The 25,897-nt window shown below is 32.9% G+C and overlaps 2 protein-coding genes across 4 annotated transcripts; one reads left to right on the plus strand and one right to left on the minus strand.

Moving 5' to 3' along the window:
• LOC142616438 (conserved oligomeric Golgi complex subunit 3) lies at nt 1-18,291 on the plus strand. Of its 3 annotated transcripts, none has more exons than XR_012840887.1 (25): nt 1-200; nt 318-527; nt 612-656; nt 1,256-1,330; nt 1,454-1,549; nt 1,949-2,026; nt 2,740-2,825; nt 2,966-3,032; nt 3,180-3,242; nt 3,370-3,471; nt 3,665-3,769; nt 4,289-4,381; nt 5,134-5,222; nt 5,995-6,214; nt 7,027-7,113; nt 7,598-7,714; nt 7,818-7,850; nt 8,117-8,203; nt 8,327-8,389; nt 10,878-10,994; nt 11,552-11,644; nt 15,343-15,468; nt 15,794-15,894; nt 16,321-16,506; nt 18,154-18,291. XR_012840887.1 is itself a non-coding variant. In XM_075789297.1 (24 exons), the coding sequence occupies exons 1-24, from the start codon at nt 105-107 to the stop codon at nt 16,451-16,453; spliced, it is 2,382 nt and encodes a 793-aa protein (XP_075645412.1). In that variant the 5' UTR covers nt 1-104; the 3' UTR covers nt 16,454-16,755. The 3 variants fall into 3 exon arrangements, 1 of the variants encoding a protein (XP_075645412.1); XR_012840886.1 differs by having other exon boundaries at nt 18,144-18,281; XM_075789297.1 differs by lacking the exon at nt 18,154-18,291 and having other exon boundaries at nt 16,321-16,755.
• LOC142616470 (glutamate receptor 2.8-like) lies at nt 17,404-25,897 on the minus strand. The gene is made up of 5 exons (XM_075789324.1): nt 25,618-25,897; nt 20,269-21,584; nt 19,438-19,750; nt 18,586-18,995; nt 17,404-18,433 (listed from the first exon to the last, which is right to left on the minus strand). Exons 1-5 carry the CDS (start codon nt 25,892-25,894, stop codon nt 17,882-17,884), a joined length of 2,868 nt encoding a protein of 955 aa, XP_075645439.1. The 5' UTR covers nt 25,895-25,897; the 3' UTR covers nt 17,404-17,881.

The following is a 25,897-nucleotide window of genomic DNA, read 5'->3' on the forward strand; positions in this document are numbered from 1 at the left end:
TAACACTGAGTACTGAGTGCGCGAGAGGGCGAGAAAGAGAGAGAGAGAACTGTACAGATTTGAAATGGTTAGGATTGTGAAGTAGTGAATTGTGTGAAATTGCAATGGCAAGCACGACGAAACCAAGCGCTCCCACGGTTTCGTTTCCGAAATCGGAAGCGGCTTCCAAAAGCTACAACTTCGCCCAAGCTTGGGATCAGGTACTCTTTTTTTTTTTTCTCGTGTTTTCGAAATCTGAATTCTTCTTGTTTTTTTGCTGTAATCTAATTGGATCTAATCGGTTTTGTTTGGTAACAATGGTGGTTGGTACTTTTCAGAGTACTTTTCTAACGGAGCAGCAACAATCGGCGATCGCAGCGCTATCTCATGTGTTCTCGGAGCGCCCTTTTCCGCCCAATCTATCTCAAGACCACCAGGATAACGCCGTCTCCGCCGTTTCGGCTCTGGCTTCGGCTAATGAAAATAACAACTCTTTCCAAGATTATGGTTCTTCTACTACTCTGCCACTCTTGCTCAATACAAACCAGGTTGAATGAAAAAAAATCCTTTTGCTATTATAAGATTTTTTTTTTTGGTTTTCTTCATTTGCCTGAATTCATTTTCTGTTGCAGTTTTACAAGTGGTTTACAGATCTTGAATCCGCCATGAAATCAGAGGTTAGTGCTTGTTAGTGATGTATGTTTGAATTGTTAGAATTATTGTTAAATGACTAAATTTATAATTTCATCACTGTATCAGAGCAAATCTTCCTAAGTTTGTCCTAAGTTCGAACATTTTTCGTGAGGCTGAGTGTTGTTATTATGGTTAAATGAGTGTTGTTACAATAATGGGGACATGGGGAATTCTCATTGTAACATATTTTTTTTGTTACATGGTATACTTGAATTGTTAGAATTATGGTTGAATTATTATATTCACCCATTCCTAATAATTTAATTTTTATTTTTGTTTCTGGACAATGGATAATTTATGATTAGATCGTTTTGGGTTCAAACCATGTCTCCACTCCAACTTGTTTGAGCCCACTCGTGAGGTGGAGTGTTATTTACTATGGTTAAATGATTTAATTTACCCTTATTTTTGTTGATAGTTTGATATTTAAAACAAGGGGGAAGGGGGGATTGAACCAAGGTGCAATGCCATTGAGCTACAAAGCTCTTGGAAAATATATCATTTTTTAATAGTTTAAGATTGTGGAACAATTGGGAATTTATCAATAAATGCTAATTGGCACCTAATTCTTCTGTTTTCTTAGACAGAGGAGAAATATCAACACTATGTGAGCACGTTAACAGAGCGCATACAGACCTGTGATGGTATACTTCGTCAGGTATGTTTGATTATGTTAAATATATTCCATTGAGGATTGATTCTGTTACAGTACCTTTACTATGGCTTATATGGTGGTGTACTATTTGGATTTTTAAGATGTCTGAGCTATTTTTATGTGCAGGTGGATGACACCCTGGACTATTTTAATGAACTACAGCTGCAGCATCAGGCAGTCGCTACAAAGACTAAAACTCTTCATGATGCGTGTGACCGGCTGGTGTGTTTTTTCTTGCTTTCCAATCTTTCTTGTGATGTTTTACTTGCCTAGACTCCACAATATTTGGCATATCGAAGTCCTGAAAACTTAAAATGTGGCTTCATTTTGACTTGATGGAGAGTGGGCATCAGGGTTATTTGTAGATATTTGGCTTGCTCTTAGAGTCATTAGGTGCAAAGGAAATTCATTTATGGTTTTTTTGTTGGAGCTTCAACAATATAGCATGAGCAAGTTGTTTTAGGTCTAACCTTATTTATGCGGCATAGCTGTATTGTCTTATGTTGGTGTTATGATAATTCTTGTTTTGAATTTGATGACCATGTCTCACAAACTACCTAAGGTAGTAATGTTTGTTTGAAAAAGTTGATTTTTCCTCTTACTCTGCTGTTCTCATCTCAGGTGGTAGAGAAGCAAAGGCTGATTGAGTTTGCTGATGCACTTCGTAGTAAGCTCAACTACTTTGATGAATTGGAGAATGTAAGGTTTGAATGCTATCTTGCCAAGAGTTTCAGTTACTTTAAAAATTAGATTCTGTGCATATGTCTATTTGTTTGCCCTAACTTTTCCAACCAACCATAGCCTAGTTGTATATAGTGTGCATCTCTTTTTTTATTTTATTTTCACATTTTTTGATCCAAGATCAATTGCATAAGACATGAACTTTAGAAGTTACTATTTATTTTTCAAGTTTTTTCCCACATGAGGAACTGTTTATAGCATTCATGATGCTGTTTGAGTGACTGGGTTGCAGATTTCATTGTGACTTCATGTTGGTGTTACTGTAAAATTGATCATTTAAGATAATATCGAACAGGTCCAACAATCGAGAAGATTTCTGAAGTAATGGAAAATGATGGAACATTATTTTAATAAAATTGATCATTGTTTTTACTTCTTTTGTATCTTTTGGCTGCTTTGTTTTTTTTTTTTTTTTTGTGTGTGCATAAAGTGTTCCTTTTAAAATAATACTTATTATCTATAAAAAAAAGTAGAAACTAGAAGAGTAAATTTCTACTCATAAGATCATTCTTGTTTGTTAAACCGCTTACAAAAGAACTCTAGCTTATCCAAATTCTGCAATTTTAAATGCAAAGCACTTCTGTATCTGTTGGATCCTTGAATTATCTCCAAACAAGATTGGAATTATGTTCTGCAAGTAATGGCTTATTTAATTTTACAACTATGTGCAGATTGCTTCTAATTTTTATTCTCCAAGTATGAGTGTTGGAAATGAGAATTTTCTCCCGCTGCTCAAACGACTTGACGATTGCATTTTGTAAGTGGATAATTTCTCAAGTCGGTGATTTCTTATAATTCTGTGCATCTGGAATTACTCAGTAAAATCCATGAAAGTTTGTTGGCTATTAGCATTTGTAAGTTGCAATGAAGTGAGAACTTATCATAATTGAATCTTAGGTATGTTGAAAGCAATCCGCAGTATGCAGAATCTAGTGTTTACTTGCTCAAGTTCCGACAGCTTCAGGTACACAAGTGACTCTGATGTTAACCTTTCATTTGGTGAATGGGTGAAAATTAGTAATTTTATCCTCTACTATTTGAGTTAGCTTCTGTGAGTATGGTTTATTTTGAGTTTTGACTTCAAATAATCTAGAAATTTACTTGTTGACAGTCGCGAGCTCTGGGCATGATCCGTTCTCATGTACTTTCTGTGCTCAAAAGTGCTTCTTCTCAGGTGAAGTGAGCGTATTCATTTGAATAGTTGTCACACACACACACACACACACATTTGTAGATAGATAGGCACATGTGAAGACAGCAGAGGGCTCAGACCTCAGTGATGTACTTGTTCGTTCTGTCAGGTCCAGGCAGCAATTCGATCTAGTGGGAACAGCAAAGCAGCTGTTTCTGAAGGTGTAGAGGCATCTGTTATACATGTTCGTTTCAAAGCAGCAGCGAATGAGGTAGCCCTTTTGTGTTTGGTTTAAAATAAAGATGTTATATGAGTACCACTATGGCAGTGACTGGAGTCGGGGCATAAAAAATATATAAATCCTTTAAAACTCTTATTTGGATCTCTCTGATGTGAGAATGGGAAGGTGCTGTAAATTTATTTTTTCTTGTGTAGAGGCAACTAAAGATGGTTAGTTTTTGCAGCTTAAGCCAGTGCTGGAGGAAATTGAAAGCAGATCATCAAGGAAAGAATATGTTCAACTTCTTGCAGAATGCCACAAATTATATTGTGAACAGCGTCTTTCCTTGGTGAGTTGATGATTAATTGTTTTGAAAATAGATTTTAGGAAAAGCTACATTTTAAACCCTATAATTTAGGGGTGCAACAAATTAATCCCTGCAGTTTCAAAAATAATAAATTAAGCACTGAAAAAAATATAAATTTAAAACCTATAGTTTTAAAAGTAACATATTAAACCCTCAACCTATTTTAAACCCCAAACACAAGTTGTTCCACTTAAATCTTTGATTTGTGCACTGGAGAACCTTTTAGGTTTTATTTGTTACTTATGAAATTATAGGATTTACTTTGTTACTATTTAAAACCTTGTAGTTTAATTTGCTACTTCTGAAATCGTAGGGCTTAATTTGTTACACCTTCTAAACTTTAGGGTTTAAAATGTAATTATCTTCTAATTTGATTGTTTGATCTTAAAGGGGGTTCTATAATTTTGCACGTGATGAGTTATTTCTTGGTTTCTTCCAGTCATTTGTTTTAGTTGGTCAATTGGTTTTAATCATATGTTTCATTTCTCTTATGCTATCCAGGTAAGAGGCATAGTGCATCAACGGATATCTGAATTTGCAAAGAAAGAGTCCTTGCCATCACTAACTAGATCTGGATGCGCATATCTAATGCAGGTAGGCTTGATTTGGATTAACTGGTGAAAATAGAGGGGAGGTTGTGGGGTTCAAAATCCATTGGATGCATGTGTAAATTACCAATAAAAGAAATGGAGGTTGTTGTCTGTCCTGTGTGTCCTTGTTAATTGAAGCAAATATAAAGAATTGCATTTTCAGATGTTGTTTTATGGCCAATAGTATTCATTTTCCTGGTTTCTATCAGGCCTTTAAGTGAAGTGGTTGTATTTAAATATTAGTTGGAAGTCTTTGCATATTTTAGATGGGTGAATCCTTAGAAAGCTTCTTCCACGACTGGATTTTTAGTGATGAATTTGATATTCCCATTATATTGTTATTCAATGCTTCTTTAGTGATCTCCAGTAATGCTAAACCTGAGCAGTATATGGTTCTGGTGACTTTGGGCCATGCTATATTGAATGACAGTTTTCATATGACATTCTTGTATGAATATACGTATATAGAAAGAGTCAAAACTCAGATTCATGCGTAATTATATAGTGGCAAGAGGTACTACCTTCAATTAGGTTGGATGAATCTCATATCCTCATGTTTTTTCACTAGAATTCCTAACATGTGAGCTTCCATCAAAGGGTGTGCAGCAAGTTTTGTATTGAGAAACAATTAATTTGGAGCTCTGTGCTACACTTGGATATTTTCTTTTTGAGTTCAATCATTATGGCAGATCATTTTTTGTTTTTGTTTATGTTTTTCCTGGTGACAGTTTGATTGATACTGATATAAAATTGCAGGTCTGTCAGCTTGAGCACCAACTCTTTGATCATTTTTTCCCATCTTCTTCGGAGGATGTCTCAAGTTTGGCTCCATTGATAGATCCATTGTGAGTTTTCAGCTTGTAGAGCCATTTTTCTTTCTTCTTCTTCTTCTTCTTTTTATTTTTCTATTTTCTTTTACTTTCCTGTTGTTTTCTTATTAATTATTTTGAGGTTAACATGTAGCGGCTTAGGTTTAGTGTTTTCGCCTATGCTAAATTGTATAGCAATGATGGATAGTTGTTTCCCGCAGTTCCACATAAACATAAAAATTTCCTTAACCTTTCTTATGTCGAAGATGGAAAAACTCTGATATGACAGAAACCACTATTGAAAGATGTATTCACTCTAAATGTTTGTATACTTTAATGAAGTTTATTTTAATGGGTAAAAGTTTCAGCCCTTGGAGTTCAGTACATCACACGGGAGATTCCATCAAGTATCTTAGATATTTTTAATTTGGGTTTTCTTGGAAACTAGGAAAACGATTCCCCCCCCTCCCTCCCCCTTTAGCCAAAGAAACTTGCTTAGATGTGTTTAAGGGAAATCATCTAACAAGTTGTTAATTTTGGAATTTGAGTTGTCTTTTCATGTTCAAGGTGATCACTTTGTAAGTTCTTTCTTTCTAATATTTTTCCCATAGAAATTGAGGTATTAGGGTAGATAAGTTTTTGAAAGTTGTTTGGCACATAAGATTTCTCTTTGTTTTTCCCTTAAGAGTTTCTGTTAATCATTTCTGTGAGCTTCTTTTTTGATGTTGAAATTATTGAAGGTTTGGTTTGTTTACTCTCATCATTATTTTATATCTATTTCTTATGACAACAATAACTTATCCTGCAGGTCTACATATTTGTATGATACACTACGGCCAAAACTTATTCATGAAACAAATATTGATTTTCTTTGTGAACTTGTTGATATCCTCAAAGTTGAAGTCTTGGGAGAACAGGTAAATAGACGGGGTGAATCATTAGCTGGGCTACGTCCTACATTACAAAGAATTCTAGCTGATGTTCATGAGAGGTTGACTTTTCGTGCACGAACACATATTCGTGATGAGGTAATCTTTATTCTTGAAAAGTTGTTCCTATTGATTCTTTAATCTATGTATTTGCAAAGGTTTTTATAAGATATACATTGTTTACTGGGCTTTGAAAGCTTGTTCACCTGATTTCTAAACACGAAAAATTTTCACTTGTTAACAGAGACAGAATTGATTCTCTTCTTTAATGATGTTCTACGTTAAATGTCACTTGTTAGTCAGGCCCTACAAAAGTGGGAGTTTTGTGCACTGGGTATTGCTTTTTTAATAAGATTACCAAGAACCTTCGATGCCATTTTTGAGGTGTTGAAGATTTTCAGTGATGGTGGGCATAAAATGGATATGGAAATTTGAATTCTTTCCTATATGATTATTTACACAGTGATTAATATGGTTAATTGATCACTGTTGATCTCTTGGATATATTTTAGGAAAAAGACTTTCCTCTGTTTTCTTTTCTTTCCTGAGAAATTACTTACTCTGGATTGAGTGATTTATTACAAGTAGCATCTGAATGCTATGCAACTATGTCAAAATAAATTTGAGGAATTATATGCTTGGGGAACAGTAAATGTACTTGTGGAGGGATTGGAATAGCAGTATAACCCTTCTGGAGTTGCCTACTTCTGTGTCACTTGATGTTTGTGACTTGACTTCCAATTGTAGAAAGAAACTTCACATTTAACAGGCTTTCTTTGAGATAACTATACTAAGATCAATTTCATAGATTTCTTTTCCTCTCTTTGCTGTTTCTTAATTTTCTTGGGAAGCCACTATTTTGTTCAAGTAGATTGATTTTGTTTGGAATTTTATGCCTGCTTCTTATGTAGATAGCGAATTATTTGCCTTCTGATGAAGACTTGGATTACCCTGCAAAGCTGGAACAATCTATGGAGAATAACTCAGAAACTATTTCTGTAATGTACCATACCCTGCCTCTTTTATATATATATATATATATATATTTAAAGCTTACATAAAATTTGTCTAATAATTAAGTTGCTTCATAAGGATGTGTTCATGCATATTCTGCTGTCCTGCATATTACACTATGAGATAACTATAGTTATGTTAAATTGTCCAACTTGTTGGAGTATTAGACACATAGTTGTTACAGTAGTTGCATCTTCTCTCTTTTTTGTGGTGGTCCAAGTGGAAAGATGTCAATTAGGGAAGTAATAAAAGAGATGTGTCAATTAGGGAAGTAATAGAGAGTATGACTTCAGATAAAATAGAAGAGAGGAAAATAATACATGTGGCACCCTAACTAATCTGTCGAGGATCTTGTGGTGGTTGATGGCATGTACCATTTATTCACTTTTTTACTCCCTGATATAAAGTATAAATTTATCTTGAATAACATTCTTACATATATACACCTGCTTGTTTATCAAATTGTAGGCTGAGGAAAACCCAGATGTATTCAAAACTTGGTATCCACCGCTGGAGAAAACCCTATCATGTCTTTCAAAGTTGTATCGTTGCTTAGAACAAGCAGTTTTCACTGGTTTGGCGCAGGTATTTAAATTTTTGGATTATCAATTTTTCTATACTTCTCATCTTTTAAATTGGCTTGCATGATTATTTTGTTGAAAATTGGGTTGTTTGATACCTTTGTCAGGAAGCAGTAGAAGTTTGCTCCATGTCTATCCAAGTAAGTATGCTAAAGAAAGAACTCTCTATACAGTGGAATGCAACACTGAGAAGTCATTGTGCATTAGTACTATGTCACATACAATCTTACGATATCAGTGGAAAATCTGGTTGTTTCTGTGGAGAAGAGGGGATTTGATTATGGCTTCCATATGTTGAACTGCTTTTTATGATTCCTATATAAGCATGTCAACAAACAACCATATTTTATGTGTAGCAGTGTGCTATGCCTTTTTTTTTATAAAAACAATTGGTGTTCTGCTACAGAAAGCAAGCAAACTCATTGTGAAGAGATCATCACCAATGGACGGGCAGCTCTTCCTCATAAAACATCTCCTTATTTTAAGGGAGCAGGTGATCTCTCCTCTCTCTCTTTATTTTTCCTGGTGGTTATTCTATTATTGAAGCGATTACTAATAAATTTTGCTGGCCGTAACTAATCATGTTGTTGTTTACTAATAAATTCTGGTCTTCCAGATAGCACCTTTTGATATTGAATTCTCGGTTACTCACAAGGAACTTGATTTCTCACATTTGCTGGTAAGTATATCTGAGGCTAAAGTTCTCCTTTCGTCAAGTGCATTAGTGTTTCGTGTTTCTGCATATAAATCACATGTTCTAGAACTTCTCTAGCTGTGTATGGTTTTTTCTTTTTCCTGTTTTTCCACTTTTCATTTTGAATAAATAAATCACATATTCTAGCACTTCTCTAGCAGTGTATGGTTTTTTCTTTTTCCTGTTTTTCCACTTTTCATTTTGAATAAATAAATCACATGTTCTAGCACTTCTCTAGCTGTGTATGGTTTTTTCTTTTTCCTGTTTTTCCACTTTTCATTTTGAATAAATAAATCACATGTTCTAGCACTTCTCTAGCTGTGTATGGTTTTTTCTTTTTCCTGTTTTTCCACTTTTCATTTTGAATAAATAAATCACATGTTCTAGCATTTCTCTAGCTGTGTATGGTTTTTTCTTTTTCCTGTTTTTCCATTTTTCATTTTGAATAAATAAATGCTTTGTGTGCATTATATCTTAGGAAAGTAGGTACATTTCATATAGGGTGCCATACCTGAGACACTTCTACACTTGTGTCCCAACTGTGTGCTTTAAAAAAAAAAAAAAAAATTGTGGGACACGGCTGGGACACTAATCTTTTATTTATTTATAGTTTTAATCTTGAACACTTATTTAGTTATCTTTTATTTACTCTTTTGGATCTTATTCTTGGTTTGTATTCTAATTTCTATGCATAATTTATTAGTCATGAATTCACTTTATCATCCATTATTGCTCTTAAATTGATATATGTTTAATATTATATGAAAAAAATAAATGCTTAACAATATTTAAAAATATAAATAAAAATATTTAATAATTAATTAATATGCGTATCCCCACCGTTTCATGTCCTAATTTTTCAAAAATTGTCTTGTCATTCCCGTGCCCGTTTCCATGTCCATGTCCATGCTTCCTAGATTATAACTTAACTTTTAGATCTTTGACTTACATGATTCTTGTCCATTGTATGTATTGGAGTTATTTGTTGAGGTAGAGTAAATTAAACGCTTTTGGTTCTATAGGAGCTGAAATTTAAATCTGGTGTGGACTTTGTTTTGTTTATTTTCTACAAGTCTATAGTATTTCAAACTTAACTCAGGGGCTGTAGCGTGGTGCTTCATTCTATTCTGATGGTTTTCACATATATTTTTATGGATTAAAAATAAAAAAGATGGTTGAGTTGTTGGCTGTATGGTTTGTTCTCCAGTCTTCAATTGGATGTTTTTGCCAGCAAATGGGTTGGATTGTGGTTTATTACCAGAAAATTTAGAACGTGACACTGGATTATTACACTATGTAGAAATAATTTTTCATTACGGAAAGTATGATTTACAGAGCAGTTTACCTGCATCATCAGAAAAAAATTGAAACTATTAAATGATCATCACCTATGTAGCATGGATACGGATACAATGCGTAGTATGACATGATACATAGTACGGTGACATGGCATTTCTTAAAAAACTAGGATATAATACATCGAGAATATGACAATTAATTAATTAATTTTTATTTTTAGGTATATATATTTTATATTTGAAATCATTTATGTTTATTTTGGATTTAAAAAGTATGTAACAACAATGAAATGTTTGGAAATATATCTAAATCAATTTAAAAACAATAAAATATTGTTTAAAGTACGAACAAAAGAGTTCAAATAAACTAGACTCCCATAAAAAGAGATCAAATAAACAACATTCAACATCAAAATAAAGGGTCCGTTTGGACAGAACTTATTGCTGAAAACTGAAAACTGAAAACACTGTAGCAAAATAATTTTTAAATGTGTAAATAGTGCTGTGGGACCCATTTTTAATGAAAAAGTTGCTGAAAAGTGAAATTTGTGGGTTCATGAACAGTGCACGGATGCACTGTTCATGAGGAGAATTGGTCAACAACAGCGGCTGAAAAAAAAAAAAAAAAAAAAAAAAAAGCTGAAAACGCGCAATGAAGAGAAACGCAGACGTGAACGTGGATCCAAACCCTCTCAAAATAACTGAATTAAAAAAAAAAGAAGGTTTTTTTCTTCTTGAGTGCGTACTTGACATGGTTGTGTCCGTGTCAGATATGTGTTGTGCCCGACACTAGTATGTTGACAATTTTGCTGTGTCCGTGCTTCCCAAATCATCACTCAAAGCATTGTAGGATTATTTTCTGAAATGTGTGCATTAAAATATATATATATATTTAATCGTAGAGTTCTGCTAATATTTCTTACACCATCTAGGTTTATTATTTGAGCATGTTTTTTGTAATTAGAAAATCTCTGCTATCTTCCACTTCAATGTAATTCTTTTTTTTTTGCTTTAATTCCACTGCCAGGATATATATATTTATTCGTAGAGTTCTGCTAATATTTCTTACACCATCTAGGTTTATTATTTGAGCATGTTTTTTGTAATTAGAAAATCTCTGTTATCTTCCACTTCAATGTAATTCTTTTTTTTTTTTGCTTTAATTCCACTGCCAGGAGCATTTAAGACGTATTCTTAGAGGTCAAGCCTCGCTATTTGACTGGTCAAGATCAACTTCATTGGCAAGGACCTTATCTCCTAGAGTTTTGGAAAGTCAAATAGATGCCAAGAAGGTTTGTGACTTTGCCTTACGACACAATCTTTAAATGAGCTCAGTACAGAGAATAAATGGTTTGCTGAGAAAAAGGTGATTTAAGTATTAAACTAATAAATTAATAAGTGCACGTCATATATAACTCATGTTCTAGTGATGTCATTCTGGAAATTAAGTTGTATATACAAATTCTATTGATATATTTTGCCATGCCTTTTAGCTTTTAGTATGCTACGAAAGCTTTAGTTACTGAAAGCTCTTGTATTTATTGGTGACTATTTCTTATTTGCTGCAGATATTGACTGTGCAATCACCAAGTCTAACTTATGAAAATATCAATGAACCCAAATTTTAATTTTAGATAGACCAAGTTTATTGCTTCATTCCTTTTCCCAATTATGATCTCTAATGCTCCAACTAATGTTTTTGGAGAATAACTTCACTTTTGGTAGTTGGTTGACTGTTCTTTTCAAATTCTGTTGATACTATGATATTTGTCAGAACTTTTTCTGTGTATTACTAATACCCTTACTTTGAATAACGCTGTAATATGTGGAAGCATTCATTCACTTGCAGGAGCTTGAAAAAAGCCTAAAAGCCACCTGTGAGGAGTTTATTATGTCTGTCACTAAGCTAGTTGTGGATCCTATGCTTTCATTTGTTACCAAGGTTTGTCTTTTGCCTCATTAATTATGATGTTTGACTTAATAAAGAATATAATGAAGAAAACGTAGCCACTTGGCAAATTGAGAGACCAGACCCTGGATCTAATTATGAAGGAAGTTAACAAGTCAAATTTACAAGTGAGATAGGAGAAGGTTCATCTCATGTGAAAAAAATTTGTACAATCTTGGAGAACAGAGCACCTTGCTTCTCTTGAATCTTGTATCTTAATGTGATGCAAGAAGCACTGAGTAAATTTTATTTTAATATAACTTTATTTAATTTTAGAAGTCATTGTATTTTTATTGGTCAATTTGATTTGATTTTAAGCCTTGTTTGTTAATTAGGTTATTAGTATTTCATTTAAATTCCTAGATTCAAGGGTATTTTTGTAATTCAATAATTGAGATTTCCAAAAATTAGAATTAGGCTTTAGTCCAAATAGTCTATATAAGCATGCTATTGTAAACATATGGACACAAATTTATGATGAATAAAATTTCAGTTGGAACTTTTCCAACTTTTTTTAATGGCACGTTGCTAACTCCAAGTAACCTTAGGTTTTGATTCTTCAAGGTACGTTTGGTACACTGAATGGAGATTATGACATGAATTGTAATCTTTATTATTAAGAATAAAATGTGTTGTAATGTAACAACTAAACCTATTCATTAGTTTGGTTGTGAGTTATAACATTAGAATAAAACTTAACATTTATTTTAGGAAATTTCTTTCTCATACAATTATATTTCCTTAAAAATTTTATTTTTAAATTTAAGAGAGATATGTGTTATTTTTTTTATGATTTTTTATTTTTATAATTGTTAGAAGTATATGGAAAGTTTGTTTATGTGGAAATATACTAAGTTTTGAAATTATTGCACTTATTAAGGAATAACAAATACAACATTTTAAAGAGGAATAATTATTCCTCATTTTGAAAAATAGTTATTCATAAGGAATAATTATTACTTGTAAAACATAACCAAATTAAAGAATAACTAAACCTTAGGAATAACTATTACATTACAGTACCTATTACAGTCTACCAAACATGCTCTTAGTTATTTTTATTTCTTTGTTCTTCAATTTCATTGTTGCATCCATTTTGGCTTTGTTCTTCGCTAATTTAGGTATCAGAGCTGCTTGTTCTTAATCAGTTTTGCTATCAGCATTTGCTTCTTGTTCTAAATCAGTTTTGTTATCAGAACAAATGCTCTGGCTCAATTTTCCAACAAAATCACCACAAATTACCACCCTCTATAGTAAGCAATTCCAACTCCAACTGCATCACAGTCAAACCTGAAAAACGAAAACCCACCTTACCTGGCAACCACTAGCTACCAAAAAATAAAAGAAGAAAAAAGAAAACCCATTTATTGAACCCAAAACACTGACATAATTCCAGCTGCCACCAAGTTGACCACAATGTACAACCATGATTCCGCCCATTAGATGCATGAACCTCAATAAATTGAAATCGCAATCTAAGAGCTTTGTCAAGGCTGGTGTCAAACAAGGAGATGACATCCTTGACCAAGTATTGTCACTGATAACCAATTGACCAACAACTCTTGATTTTTCATTGCCAAAGTCAAGGTGTGCCCATTCCAATCACCAACAAAACTGAGCAGCTTGACTGTTTCTTGGTCAAGACTTGTCGCAAGGACATCCACAAATGTTTCGCCAGATTGCTCCTAATCACTATCTTGAACGTCTCTTCAAATTGACAAGTGATGCCATTTTCATCATGTTTTGGAAGCTAGTCATTGGTTTTATAGTCTCTGGATCTTGTTTGGGACAGTATTAAGCCCATACATCTAGGCTCATGACATAAGTATTAGCCATGGTAAGCCCGTCAGCCCACATGTTGAAGAATTGTTTATTTCATTAGTTCCAAATCAACTATAAGTCCACAAAATTTTAAAGCTCCATAGAGATGCTGCGTGCCCAGAACAGAGCAAGGTCATCAACAGACGAAGTCAGCATGCACAAGTTCTTGTTACAATTATTTGCTGAAACTTATTTCTATTGAACCATGATAATATTAGAGGCACCTACTTTATTATGGTTGTCAAGACTCTTGGATTTTGAACAATTAGTTACATGACATGGACCACTTATCTAAACAAGTAGGTTTTTTAGATGATAAGAAAGTAAGGTTTGCCAAGATGAAACTCATTTTTAGAGCTATGGATTACTGGAGCGATATTGAGAATCTTCATCTTAGATTTTACAAGCTTGCCATACTGAATGGGATGAAAGGAAAAATATCTATTTTAATTCAATTGAAAGAAATATCTACTCCAATCACATCAGAAGGTTTTTTTAGATCAAAGAAATAGTCGGGGGCAAGGGAGCAAACAGTCAGTAACACAATTTATAGAAAACAATATGAGTGTTCATGCAATACCTAATCCTAAGCCACTCTAGCAAAGCTTGCCATGGAACAAACCTTAGCAAATCTTGCAAAAGCCTTTCAAGACTTTTTCTTCTTTGAAAGGTTTGAGATAATTAATAATGGACTTGAGTCATTGGAGGCGTCAAGGATGATATATGTAGCAATGAACTCAAAACTTCATTCAAAGACAATGCTGGTATTGAAACTGGGGTGATGAGGAAACATCAAGTACCGCTGGAACCTAGTGTTGAAAGCGAAGAACAAGTACCGACAAACTTTGTCTCAATGTTCATGCGACAAAAAAGAAAATACCATAGAGCCTAAACAAGTTGAAATATTTGAACCATGTGTAGTAAACTTAATTCAGCCTCTAGAAGAGTCAGAAATGTTACTTACCACTAGAAATTTCTCATTTCTTGATGAGGAGAGAGTTAAACTAGAGAGCAACAACTTGGTGCGTACACATTGTTGTGAAAAGTGAGTTTTATGCATCTACTACCGATCATCCCTCTATGGTGCATGAATTGAAAAAGCTTGATGACGTGGAAAAGTTTGATTCAAATCTCTCTGAGGATTGGGATAAGGCTGTCACATTTGCAACACTGATTTTACCCACTGATTTTATTATACCAAATAAATTTAATGAAATGGTAGAACACAAGCCTTCTTTATTCTTGGTGTTGCCAAAGGTGATTCAAGAGTTGGTGCAAGCGTCACATGCCTAAATTCTTATGATGCAAAGGCACAAAGAAAATTCTATTTAATTTAGAAGTCAATTGGATTTTATTTGAGGTCTTATTATTATTTTTTGCTCAAAATTTGAGTTCTTATTAGTAACTAAGTTATTAGTAATTTATCTAATTTCCTAAAGTCAAGGATATTCTTGTGATTCACTAATTGGGATTTCTTAAGTCAATTAGAATTTTGGTTTAGTCCTAGTAGTCTATATAAGCATGCTATTGTACTCCTATGGAGACAAGTTTATGATGAATAGAATTTCAGCTGGAACTTTTTCTATTATCTTAGTGCTGAATCTAGCCAACCCTATAGCTATAGGTGTTGATTCCTAGGGTTTTTTTTTTGTCTAGCTTGGTTCTGAATCCTAGGTTTTTTTTTATTTTATTTCTTTGTTCAATTTTGTTGTTGCATCTGTTTTGGTTTTGATCTGCATTAATTTTGTTATCTGATTTCTCTCATTTAAATTTTGTTGTATTTATATATCAAATTTCAGTTTTTATGGAGTTTCGTTCAGAGGCAATTATTTGTCTTTTTAGTCTAAATAGTTTCCAATTTGTTTTTGTAGGTGACAGCTGTGAAATTTTCACTATCCTCAGGCGGTCAGAGTCAAAAGCAAGAGTCCATTTTGGCCAAACCACTTAAGGATCAAGCTTTTGCTAGTCCTGATAAAGTGGCAGAAATTATTCAGAAGGTATGTCATGTACCTTAGGTTGATTTATGACAGCTTGATTAGAAGTGGTGTGAAGAAATTACACATAGAGGAACCTTCCTTTAAATATTCCTCATTTTTGGTTTTTAAACAGGAAACCATTGCAAGATGATAAATGATTAATTCTTTTCAACCTGCCAACAAAAAAACGCTTTTCAACCATGTACTGATGCAAGTGATAGATCTTGTATCAAATGATTGATTTAACATGTTAATTTTGAGGATCATATTATTTGGATACAAATTTTCATTGTTTATGTTTAAGTTTTTAACGCTCACATGTATTGAGTTTGTATTTCTGGAACAGGTGAGTGCTGCTATTCAGCAAGAGTTACCAACAGTAATAGAAAAGATGAAGCTTTATCTGCAGAATCCATCAACCCGAACAATTCTTTTCAAACCAATAAAGTAAGTTATGGTGCAGAATTTGCAATTTCAATGTTCATGCTTTAATGTGAATGGTTAACCTGATTCAATTTGGTCTTATTTTAGTTGATTTTTTTGAACCTAATGTTGAGTTCACTAAAGCTACACCTCTTAAGTATTCTCAAATGATTAGAATTCTAGTCTTTGCAATTTCATTCTTTTAGTACATACTGGCCTAGTAAAATACGTTACATAAGTGGCTTTTTTTAACTACATATTAATCCATGGAATAATTAGGATCATCCGAACTAATGTCTCTGAGCCTGGTAGTTATTACTTATGCTCTTCACCCTTATTGCTGATAATTCAACCAAATAATTTATTCTGGTTTAGTGCACTCTTAATAATCCTTTTTTTTTGTTTTTTGTTTTTTGTTTTTGTTTTTGTTTTTGTTTTTGGGTAATGCAGGACAAACATTGTGGAAGCCCATGTACAAGTACAATCCCTGTTAAAAGCAGAATACTCCCCGGAAGAAATTCAAAGCATCATCAATATGGTGTCCATACAGGATCTGCAAGCACAACTTGATAATCTCCTGTAAGGTGTTCGTGAAGTCCATTGAGCTAGTTAATGCCAACTCTTTCCATCAATAAGGTGAGCTTTACTTTAAAGAGCAGATTTAGGTCTGCCACTATAATTTCTTGAGGTTTCTGGTCGATTTATAGTGAATTATGAAATATAGATGTATCAGGAGGTGTAGCTTTATTTTATAGAATCCATATCAATTTATATTTTTTGGTAGGGGGATGGAGATTCTATGTTGTTTAAAATCTTCTTTGGTTATTCTTTCATATATTCATGTTGCTTATGATAATGCATGGATGATGATTAATTTTGTTGCTTCGAAGTTGTGTACATAACATTAAACGTATGCAATTTGACGGTATAATAACTTTTTACATCTGAATTTGACAACTGAAGTGTGCAGAAGGGTCAGCTAATATATTTTTCCTGATGACTAGAATAGAACAACTCGTCACCGTATATAAAAATCTCATTATGATAAGATTTGACTGTCTTTGGAACAGCAATAAAATTTTGTTGAAAAAGGAAAAAAAAAAAAAAAAAAACTTCTTTTATACAGGCATAGGATTACGTCTTCTTGGAGCCAATCTACCAATCAGGTTGTGCACACACATCAATAAGCTTTATAGGATAAGCAGTTCACTTTCTAATTAGTAATTAGAACAAGAGTGATGTTAGGAATACTAGAAATTTTACTATAGAGTTTATAAATTTATGTTTTATCAATCACAAAAACAATTCAAACATTCATTTATTAGGTATTTTAAGGCCCACTAATTGTATTCATTGTTACATCAGTTTGGAGGTTTTATGGAAAAGTTGCAGTTGCTTTAGCACTATCCATAAAAAAGAAAAAAAGAAAAAAGAAAAAAAAAAGTGTGTCCACTTAGTACAACCACATCATGTAAAACATATTTTTATTGCATATTATATTATATCATATGATTTAGACTAGAGTTCATATAATATTAACTTATTGTGAATATTATGTTATTGAGTCAATAACTAAATGACTTTCTGATATAGTTTTAAAATTCGCATATAGTGTGCTAAAGTTCTTATAATTTTACATGGAAGGAATTCGTGTTTAGATTGATTTTAGTCCAAAACTTATATAATTATTTTTTTTAGAGAGAAACAACTTATATAAATTTATGTTGCTTTTGAGAGAAATAGCTTTTAATAAAAGTTTTTAATGTTTACAGTTTAGTTTTATACCACCCAAAATTATATAGGGAATTATGTAATTTCCTTAGTTTTTAATAAATGATAGTCACTTTGTGAAAGAAGAATGCAATCACTTCCTATAGAGAGAAATAGCTTCCTATCGAGAGAAATAACCATTTGATGCAATCATGATTGATAAGACTAAACTTCTATTTTAGGGTAATAAACAAACTTAGGGGAATGAGATCATCTTAAACATTAGGGTAGAAAACCATGTCTATGATGAATGGGGTACATCCTGCATAGATGCAGCACCATGCCTTGAACTTGAAGAGAGACTTCCGTTGTCATTGTGTATAACCACATCATATGTTCCTTCAATGGAATTCCTTGAGTGGATTTGCATATCATCAAAACTAGGAGAAGGTTCAAAAACGTTGGGACTTGCTACAACATGTACCCTTGATTCTTCTCTCTGAAATGTATGTGGATCTTTCTTGTCAAAATGTTTTGCCATTTCAACTAATTTGGACCAACAGGAGTTGGCAGGATTGTTGTTGCCCAAAGTAGACCAATGTGAGTAAAAGAAGTTAAAAACATAAACCAAGAGTGAGGCCACGGAGGCGATTCCTGCGATGAGGAAGAGGCCCCTGAAGTTGTCCACACCAAGACTAGGACCATGTGAAGAGATTGTGGCGCTTTGATCTTCACAAGTAGTTTGACTTCCAAAGTACTTCTGCTCAATAGCTCCAATTTTATCTCTATCTTGAGTGACATTCAAGATTGCCCTCGAAATGTGAGGGACTAAAGGGGATCCTTGTCGGAAGGCCTGAAGAAACATGTTACAAAATTATAGCATTCTTTTAAAATAATGCAATGGCATTCTTTATTGCATTCTTAAAATTAAAAGAATAATTCAGGATGGTTTTTTTTTTTTGGGGAGGGGGTGGGGGGGGGGGGGGAGGAGAGAGAGAGACTCACAAAGCCAAATCCATCAGTTTTGTAGGTGGGTCCAACCATAGTATACCTAGAACAATACTTTGCAAGGAAGAGCTTGATATAGGGGATTTCATCAAAAATAGCCGCAACCCCACCATTGTGGGTTCCTTTTGACAATGCTTCATGATACTCCTCAGGGGTCGAATATGGCTTCAACTGGGATTTATGGAAATCTAATTGTTTTATCAGAAGTCCCTCAACAAAGGAATGATTTTGATATCCAACAAAATAACCATTCTTTTTAATCTCTTTTACGTCAACAAATGTAGGTTGTAATCTTTGTACTGTTAATATTGAGGTTAGGCTTGCCGTATAACTTTGAGTCAAGATGAGTACAACAAAAATCCATATGATTAGCACAAATCTTGACCAATTGTTTACCACTTTCTCCCCTACAAGTACCATAAATTATTTTTAATATTAACTTGCATAATGAATATCCATGTTTTGAATTCAAACAAACCACAAAGAGAGAATACATTTTTTGGAAAAAATACACAAAACCGTATGTGATTTCTACGTAAACAAAAATCCCCTTGAGGTTTTGAGTATAGCACTTAATCCTCATTAATATTGCTTTGTGTGTAAACCATTAATTGGCTAATATTGAAACCCCACTTTGGTAATGCTTTTTGTGAAAATGAATCCCTAATTTTGGACACATGTCATCACATGAGCAACTCACTATTTAGTTTCATGGGTGTTTAATGGTTTACACACAAAATAATACCATGTAGGGGTTAAGTGTTACCTTTTCTATACTTTGCGAAGATATCACAATAGGGTTTTATTTACTTCTTCCTAATATCTTCTAGAGGGTTGAAGAAAATTTACTGTGAGCGAAGGCAAGTGTTGAGAAGGAGAACCAAAAAATCAAGCCAAGTTGTTGATTTGGAGGACCTCTAAACTCAGTGTTTACACGGTGTTCAAGAACCCATATTACCAAACCTGTAAAGATGAATGCTGCCCCAATTGTTAACCATAGATTAATGCTTAGCGGCTTTAAGAAAATCCACAAGTTTTTGTTCTCATCATCTTTCACCAAAACCACCATTGACACGCCTGATTCTGTATAAGGCAAAGTGAAATCAACATACAATGAGCGATTAGCAACAATTGCTGTGTCTCCAACAACCGCATCGTAAACCTGCATTTAGAGAGAGAATTATGAATTTATGGACTTTAAGAAACATTAAATGAGGTAACTAATTGACACCCACCTAAAGTGAATAAAAAATTCTTATGTCCTACTTTGACTATTCTATGTTATGCTACACCAATCATAAGCCTAGCACATGATATATTGCAATTGACATGTTGTAAAATGACATGTTGTAAAATAAAAATAAAATATATTTAGATGATATATTGCAATTGGTGGAGTATAAAATGAAATCCTCAAGGTGGAATGAAGGATGAGTAATACTATAATCATAAATTTTTTTACAACATTTTTACAAACTGTTAAGGTAGGAAATTTTTAGTGGTTCTTCATATGGGCTCATCATTTACATTATTTTTTTACTTACCAATAACCACTTACCACATTATTAATTTGTAAATAAAATTGTAAAAAAATTTGGAACTCTAGTATTTTTCCATAAAGGATTTTATTCACCTAGAGGGCATCTGCAAGAAGAAAAACCTTGGGAGAAAAAAACTCACCTGGTTTTTAATTTGATAAAGAAGTTGATCGTATGTCCCATTACTTTGCCTATGTTTATTCATGTAGGGAATAAATTCATGTGGAAGGGGAAAAGGTAATGCTTCTTGTACAGCATGGAACAGATCAATGCAGAACCCCGATATGCTTGGCTTATCATCAGTAGGAGAATGCCATTCCATTTTTAAGAATTCCTTAAAACCAGATGTCACTGGAACCCCAATCCTTAACTTTGACGGCTGATCTGTTGTGTCTCCTGGCCAGATAGGTTGTTTAAGTTTGTCCTTTGATTTTGAGTATGCCCTTTCGCTAGTGCCATTCAAATCTTTTGAAAATCCTCTTTGTTGGGTCCAATATCCGATAATCCTCTCAGTTTTTCCTATCACATTGAATAGTTCAAAGGTTGAAGGCTCTAACTGCCCCTTAACCAAATGAAAGTTCCCGCTTAGGCCTTGAAATGTAGTACTTAGAATTGTATCGCGAAGCCTTGTACCCATTTCAAAAATGCCTAAAGCTGCAAGATCAACACTATTGTTGCTAGTATTTTGCTTCAAGAAGCTAGAATGCACCATGCTAGCCTTTTCTACGGCCATAGCCAATGCCCAGATTGTATCGTATGCCCATAATCCAAAAATATTTAAGCTAGTAATACTTTTGCTCTTTGTTCTAATTGAGGTTAAATTTCTCTTCCATTTCCTTTCAAAATCTTTGAGTTGTTTAGATGGGGGTAAGTATGGCCTGATTCCCAATACACCTTGCATTGAGTCCATGACCTTTGAGCTCATAGGATCTAGCAATGATGATAGCCCTTCTGTGAGAATCCATGCATACCCTTCACTCATCATTCCTGCATTCTTTGCAAGTGCAAAGAGTTTGGAGCCAAGTGAAGCTGTCATGTGAACAAGGAATATTCTTGTATGATTTGCCTTTAACTTGTTAAGCTCTTCACTGATTTCAGTATTATTAGAAGATGGATGAATTTCACTTCTGTAAGAAACCCGAGTGTCAATCTCTTGTAAAGCATCCATCATATATGGAATTAAGCCATTGCCATAATCTGTGTCTTCATAAATGAGGACAATTTCCCACCAACCAAAGGCCTTAACAATGTCTACTATGGCTTTAACTTGTGCGGAGTCATCATGGGTTGCACGTATGAAAAACGGGTTCTGGGATGGAGAAAGAGAGGGACTTGTGGCTGAAAAGGAAATGATGGGAACTTGAGCTTTGCGGCCAAGTTCTGTCACAAACCTAGCTTGTGCGGAGCTTTGAGGTCCTATAATGGCCTGCACTTCTTTATTCTTCATTAAATCCAATGCTGGATGTCATTTTAACAGTTAAATGAATGAATTAGAAAGTGGAAAATTTACTTGCAAAGTTGCAATGTTTAATAACAAAACTGATACACTACGATATGCCAACATATGTCTGTAAAAAGGTGAAGGTGCAAAATCAAAATGTTGATAAATTCTGAACTTCAATTGTATCAGACTATAAGATGAGAAGTTTGTATATTAATAAATGAAGCAAAATTCCCCATGGGCATCCTTTAAATTAAACTTGAGATATGCAGTAATTCAAAAGTTCCTGGTAATAAGTTGAATAAAAATCCTGTATCCCACTCTGCATGTGAGTATTCCACTTCATGCTTCATTAACTGTAAATAAACCAAATGTTTGAATTTTTTTTTTTTTTTTTCCATTTAAACTTTGGTCACTTTATAAGGGAAATAAATTGTGTGGTAAGTTATGATTAGTGAAAAATAAAGTAGAACACTAAGAGTGGACATTAGTCCTTTTTTTTTTTTTTTACATGCTTTAGTGGGGTCGATTGTACCATCTAAGACTCCCAAATGGAAGAAGGCTCACAAATTGTAAACAGTAGGGTTGTTTCTTTAACTGTAGGAGTATTACTTAATGAGAAGAAAGAGAAGAAAGAAAGAAAGAACTCTATCTGGCTTGAGGAGTAGAAAAGGAAAATGATTTTTATTTTTATTTTGGCTCGTGGGATGTGCTCTAAGTCTTGCCTCTTCTTTTTCTTTAGGTGGGAGATTTAGAGTGTAGAACATGTAATCCCAACTATGAATGGCAACGAGGTGGTTATCACTTTGGACAAGTTTTTTTTTTGATCCAATCCTAGCAAGCATCTGTGTGTACCTACCTTGCCCCATCCCGCTCTATTTTTTTTGTTTTATAATTTATTAAAATTCGATTTAAAATATATTATTCATTAAACTAAAAATCATTAGACATAAAAAAGAAAATCAAATTCTAACATTACAAAACCTTTTAGAAGCATAACAATGCAATAATGTAAGTATTTAAAATAATAAAAATAATTCAAACATAACAATACAACAATTGAAATCTTAAACGTAAAAATATAAATTCAATAGTACAACAAAAGATTTGATAAGTCTAAGTTTGAATGTTAAAGAACGTGTGTATATATATATATATATATATATATATAAGGGCACTCTTTACCCCGAACCCACCCTGTAGATGTATGTTTTTTTTTTTTTTTTTTTGAAAAAGTAGATGCATGTTTTTAATGTGATTTGTTGGTTTATTTTCGTTAATTTTTTTGAAGGATTCGTTGCATCTCATGTGGCATAAAAAATAATATTTTAATATTAACATTAGTCAAATTAGCTTTTTCCATCAATTACTTAATGAGAGGACTATTTTGACACATTATCAAAAGATTAGCGACTAATATGACATATTTTGACACATAGACCCAGTATTAGGGATCAAAATAGTAATTGACCTTACATTTTATAAATCAGTTTCTATTACTTTACACCATAGTTATGAATGGTTATAAATTCCATTCCATTCTTCCAGAAACGGTCGGAATCTTCCATTCTAGTTAGTTAACAGCTACAATCAAGGTTTTGAAAACTGAACTGGACTGGCCAGTTTAATCGAAAACTGTACCATATTCTAAAAAACCAAAAACATGTGGTTCAATCGGAGAAACTGCAAATCGGGCTAGTTCGACTGGTTATGGGATGGTTCAGACTATTGTCAAATATAGTCGTTTTTTGGAAAATTCAGTGGTCTCACCTATAAACTGCACACTACGGAAATTATTTTCTGTCATATATTCCTTCGTTGATGAAATAACAAAGAACAACCCATTGATTCTTCCTTGCAGCAGAGGAAGATCAGATATGAATATATATATATATATTAAAAAAAAAAAAAAAAACCATAAAGTCCACAACAATGAGAGAGAGAGATTTGATGACAATGAAATCTCAAAATCCAAACAGTCACAGAGAATCCTTACATAAAACGTTCCTCTTTTCTTAAAGAAATGATATCTAGGCCTACAACCTTCATCATTGAAGAAATGAACCCCAAGGCAGCAAGCACCATTTCAGTATTTTACCATATTTATTTGTACTATAAATATAGATAATAAGTTGGTCTGTTGGTGGTAGGCTGGTAGCGGATCAAAGACAATAGTGGGGGGCATATGGGTTAGGTGAGGATATTCCTCGTTTCATTTTGCTTTTGGTTGTAGAATTTTTCTATTAATGTTTAGGGATTCCTTTTTTTTTTTTTTTTTTTTTTTGAGGAAAATGTATAGTGATTCCTAGTTGCCAGTTGTTGGCCATTCCACACAACAAAAATTTAGCATGAATTTTACAGATGGCATAAATAAAAACCACAAACATAAGAATAAATTCAAGGAAAATGTTACTGTTACTACAAGGTGTACTGTATAAATTTTACAAATTAATGTGACAATTCTCTGAAAAAAAATTAATATGAGAATAAATGTAATTGATAGACTTAAATCGATTTAAAATTATTATTTGAATGACATCTTTATAATTGGTTACACATTAGTTTGTAAGCCTAATATAATAAATTTGCAACACCTGTAAACTATAGCACTACTCTAAATTTTATAGATGGCTATATATATATACTCATACATACACACACTCAGTATATAATTATAAATATCTAAATAATTATATATTAACTAAATAGTCATATATTACATAAGTAATAAATATACATACTAAATAATTAATATATAAACTAAATGAACAAATATAAATAAAATTAATATAAACTTGTTCTATGCTAATTCATTTGTTATATATTTTTTTTTATCTAAATATTATTAGTTATTTTTCAATAATCTTTTAAAAAAAATAAATATTATTAGTTATAAAATTATTGTATATTTTTATAATTTAAAAATTATTAATTAATTATTTATGATATAACCGGTTTGACCATTAGTTTGACTCCAATTAGACTAGAGAACCGATAACCACTCCCTACTTTGGTTCTTTGACCTATCCAATTAAATTTTTAAAAGCATGGTACCAATTACCCTCATCTCGTTCTAAATTCCAACACATGCTAATCCATTCCAATAGTAACAATTATTTCCACTAAATTTCGTCTGATATGGTGATTTCAGCTAGTATGTAAATGAATCATTATATATATATCTAAAAACTCTTTTTTTGGTATTATTATTACTTTAATCATACATGAGATGTTTTTTTTTTCTTCATCAATTTTTTTAATTACTCATATATGACATATTATATTATGTAATAATGATTTTGAGAATGTACATTATATGATTTTGAATCAATAGTTTGATATAGTATAATATTATGTGATGTAGATCTAGGTATATAAATGCCTACTTGAAAATATATCTTGGATATATATGTAAAAAATATATAAAATCGAGTCTTCCAAAGGTTCTTTAGATAAAATTGAATACAAAAAATTAATTAGCAATTTTGCATCTATAAAAACAAGAGTAAGACACAAGAAACATAGATTTTAAGTAAAAAAAAAAAATTAATATTTAAATATATAAAAAAGTTCATTGTTGTATTATTGAACCTCAAAATGCATAGAGCTGGCTTTAATAGAAAAAATTACGTTTCTCTTGACAAGATACTAACATTAGAAATGTTATTACCATGATATACCCTCCATTCAAAAAAAAAAAATGTCATTACCACGCAACAGTTTCAGCCTTGGAAGGCCACACTATCCTAATATGCGATGTAATGTAAAACTTTCCTGACTTTTTGGATGAATTATATAGAAAAATTTAGTACCACAAATTAATTTACAACTTCTTGCCACAATTATAATGTGATAGTGTGAGTGGTAGAGAAAAAATGATGAGTCCATATATAAGTGATAAACAACTATCTGCAGTTTGCCAAGTTAGAGTTGTGGCAAAGAAACTGTGAAATAGTTTGTGCGCTAAAACAACTTGAATTATATATAGTGTCGTCAAGAATTTTTTTGTTTTAAACAAAAACACATCTCCGGTGGCATTTCATGATGTACCTGTAGACGCTGCAGTAATGACATCATCCCCAGAATCCTTTGCGAAGAGAGTGAGTCTAGTGCGATAGTTAGGATTCACTGCATAAAAGTCAGAGCGAGCCATGGATATGTAGCTCTCTGCCACCCTTCCCACGGGGGACTTCAAATCAAGAACCACGCCTACTGGTATGACCTCCTTTGCCATCACTAAAGGCTCATGACCCCAGAGGCAGAGGGAGAGAGAGAGGGTGAGTAAGAGAAAGCATAGGAAAGAGAATAGGTTCTTCTGGTTTGCCATTGT

The sequence above is a fragment of the Castanea sativa genome, chromosome 1 (genome assembly GCF_040712315.1).
Source record: "Castanea sativa cultivar Marrone di Chiusa Pesio chromosome 1, ASM4071231v1".
Taxonomy (NCBI): Eukaryota; Viridiplantae; Streptophyta; class Magnoliopsida; order Fagales; family Fagaceae; genus Castanea; species Castanea sativa.

Excerpts from the sequence above, each read along its gene's own strand:
- LOC142616438 (XM_075789297.1), top strand. The coding sequence starts at position 105 with ATGGCAAGCACGACGAAACCAAGCGCTCCCACGGTTTCGTTTCCGAAA. Across the intron at positions 10,995-11,551 it reads GTCAAATAGATGCCAAGAAG|GAGCTTGAAAAAAGCCTAAA; the intron begins GTTTGTGACTTT and ends ATTCACTTGCAG. Across the intron at positions 15,469-15,793 it reads TGGCAGAAATTATTCAGAAG|GTGAGTGCTGCTATTCAGCA; the intron begins GTATGTCATGTA and ends TTTCTGGAACAG.
- LOC142616470 (XM_075789324.1), bottom strand. The coding sequence starts at position 25,894 with ATGGCAAACCAGAAGAACCTATTCTCTTTCCTATGCTTTCTCTTACTC. Across the intron at positions 21,585-25,617 it reads CATTACTGCAGCGTCTACAG|CATTGGATTTAATGAAGAAT; the intron begins GTACATCATGAA and ends AATGACATCCAG. Across the intron at positions 18,996-19,437 it reads AACACTTGCCTTCGCTCACA|GGGAGAAAGTGGTAAACAAT; the intron begins GTAAATTTTCTT and ends TGGTACTTGTAG.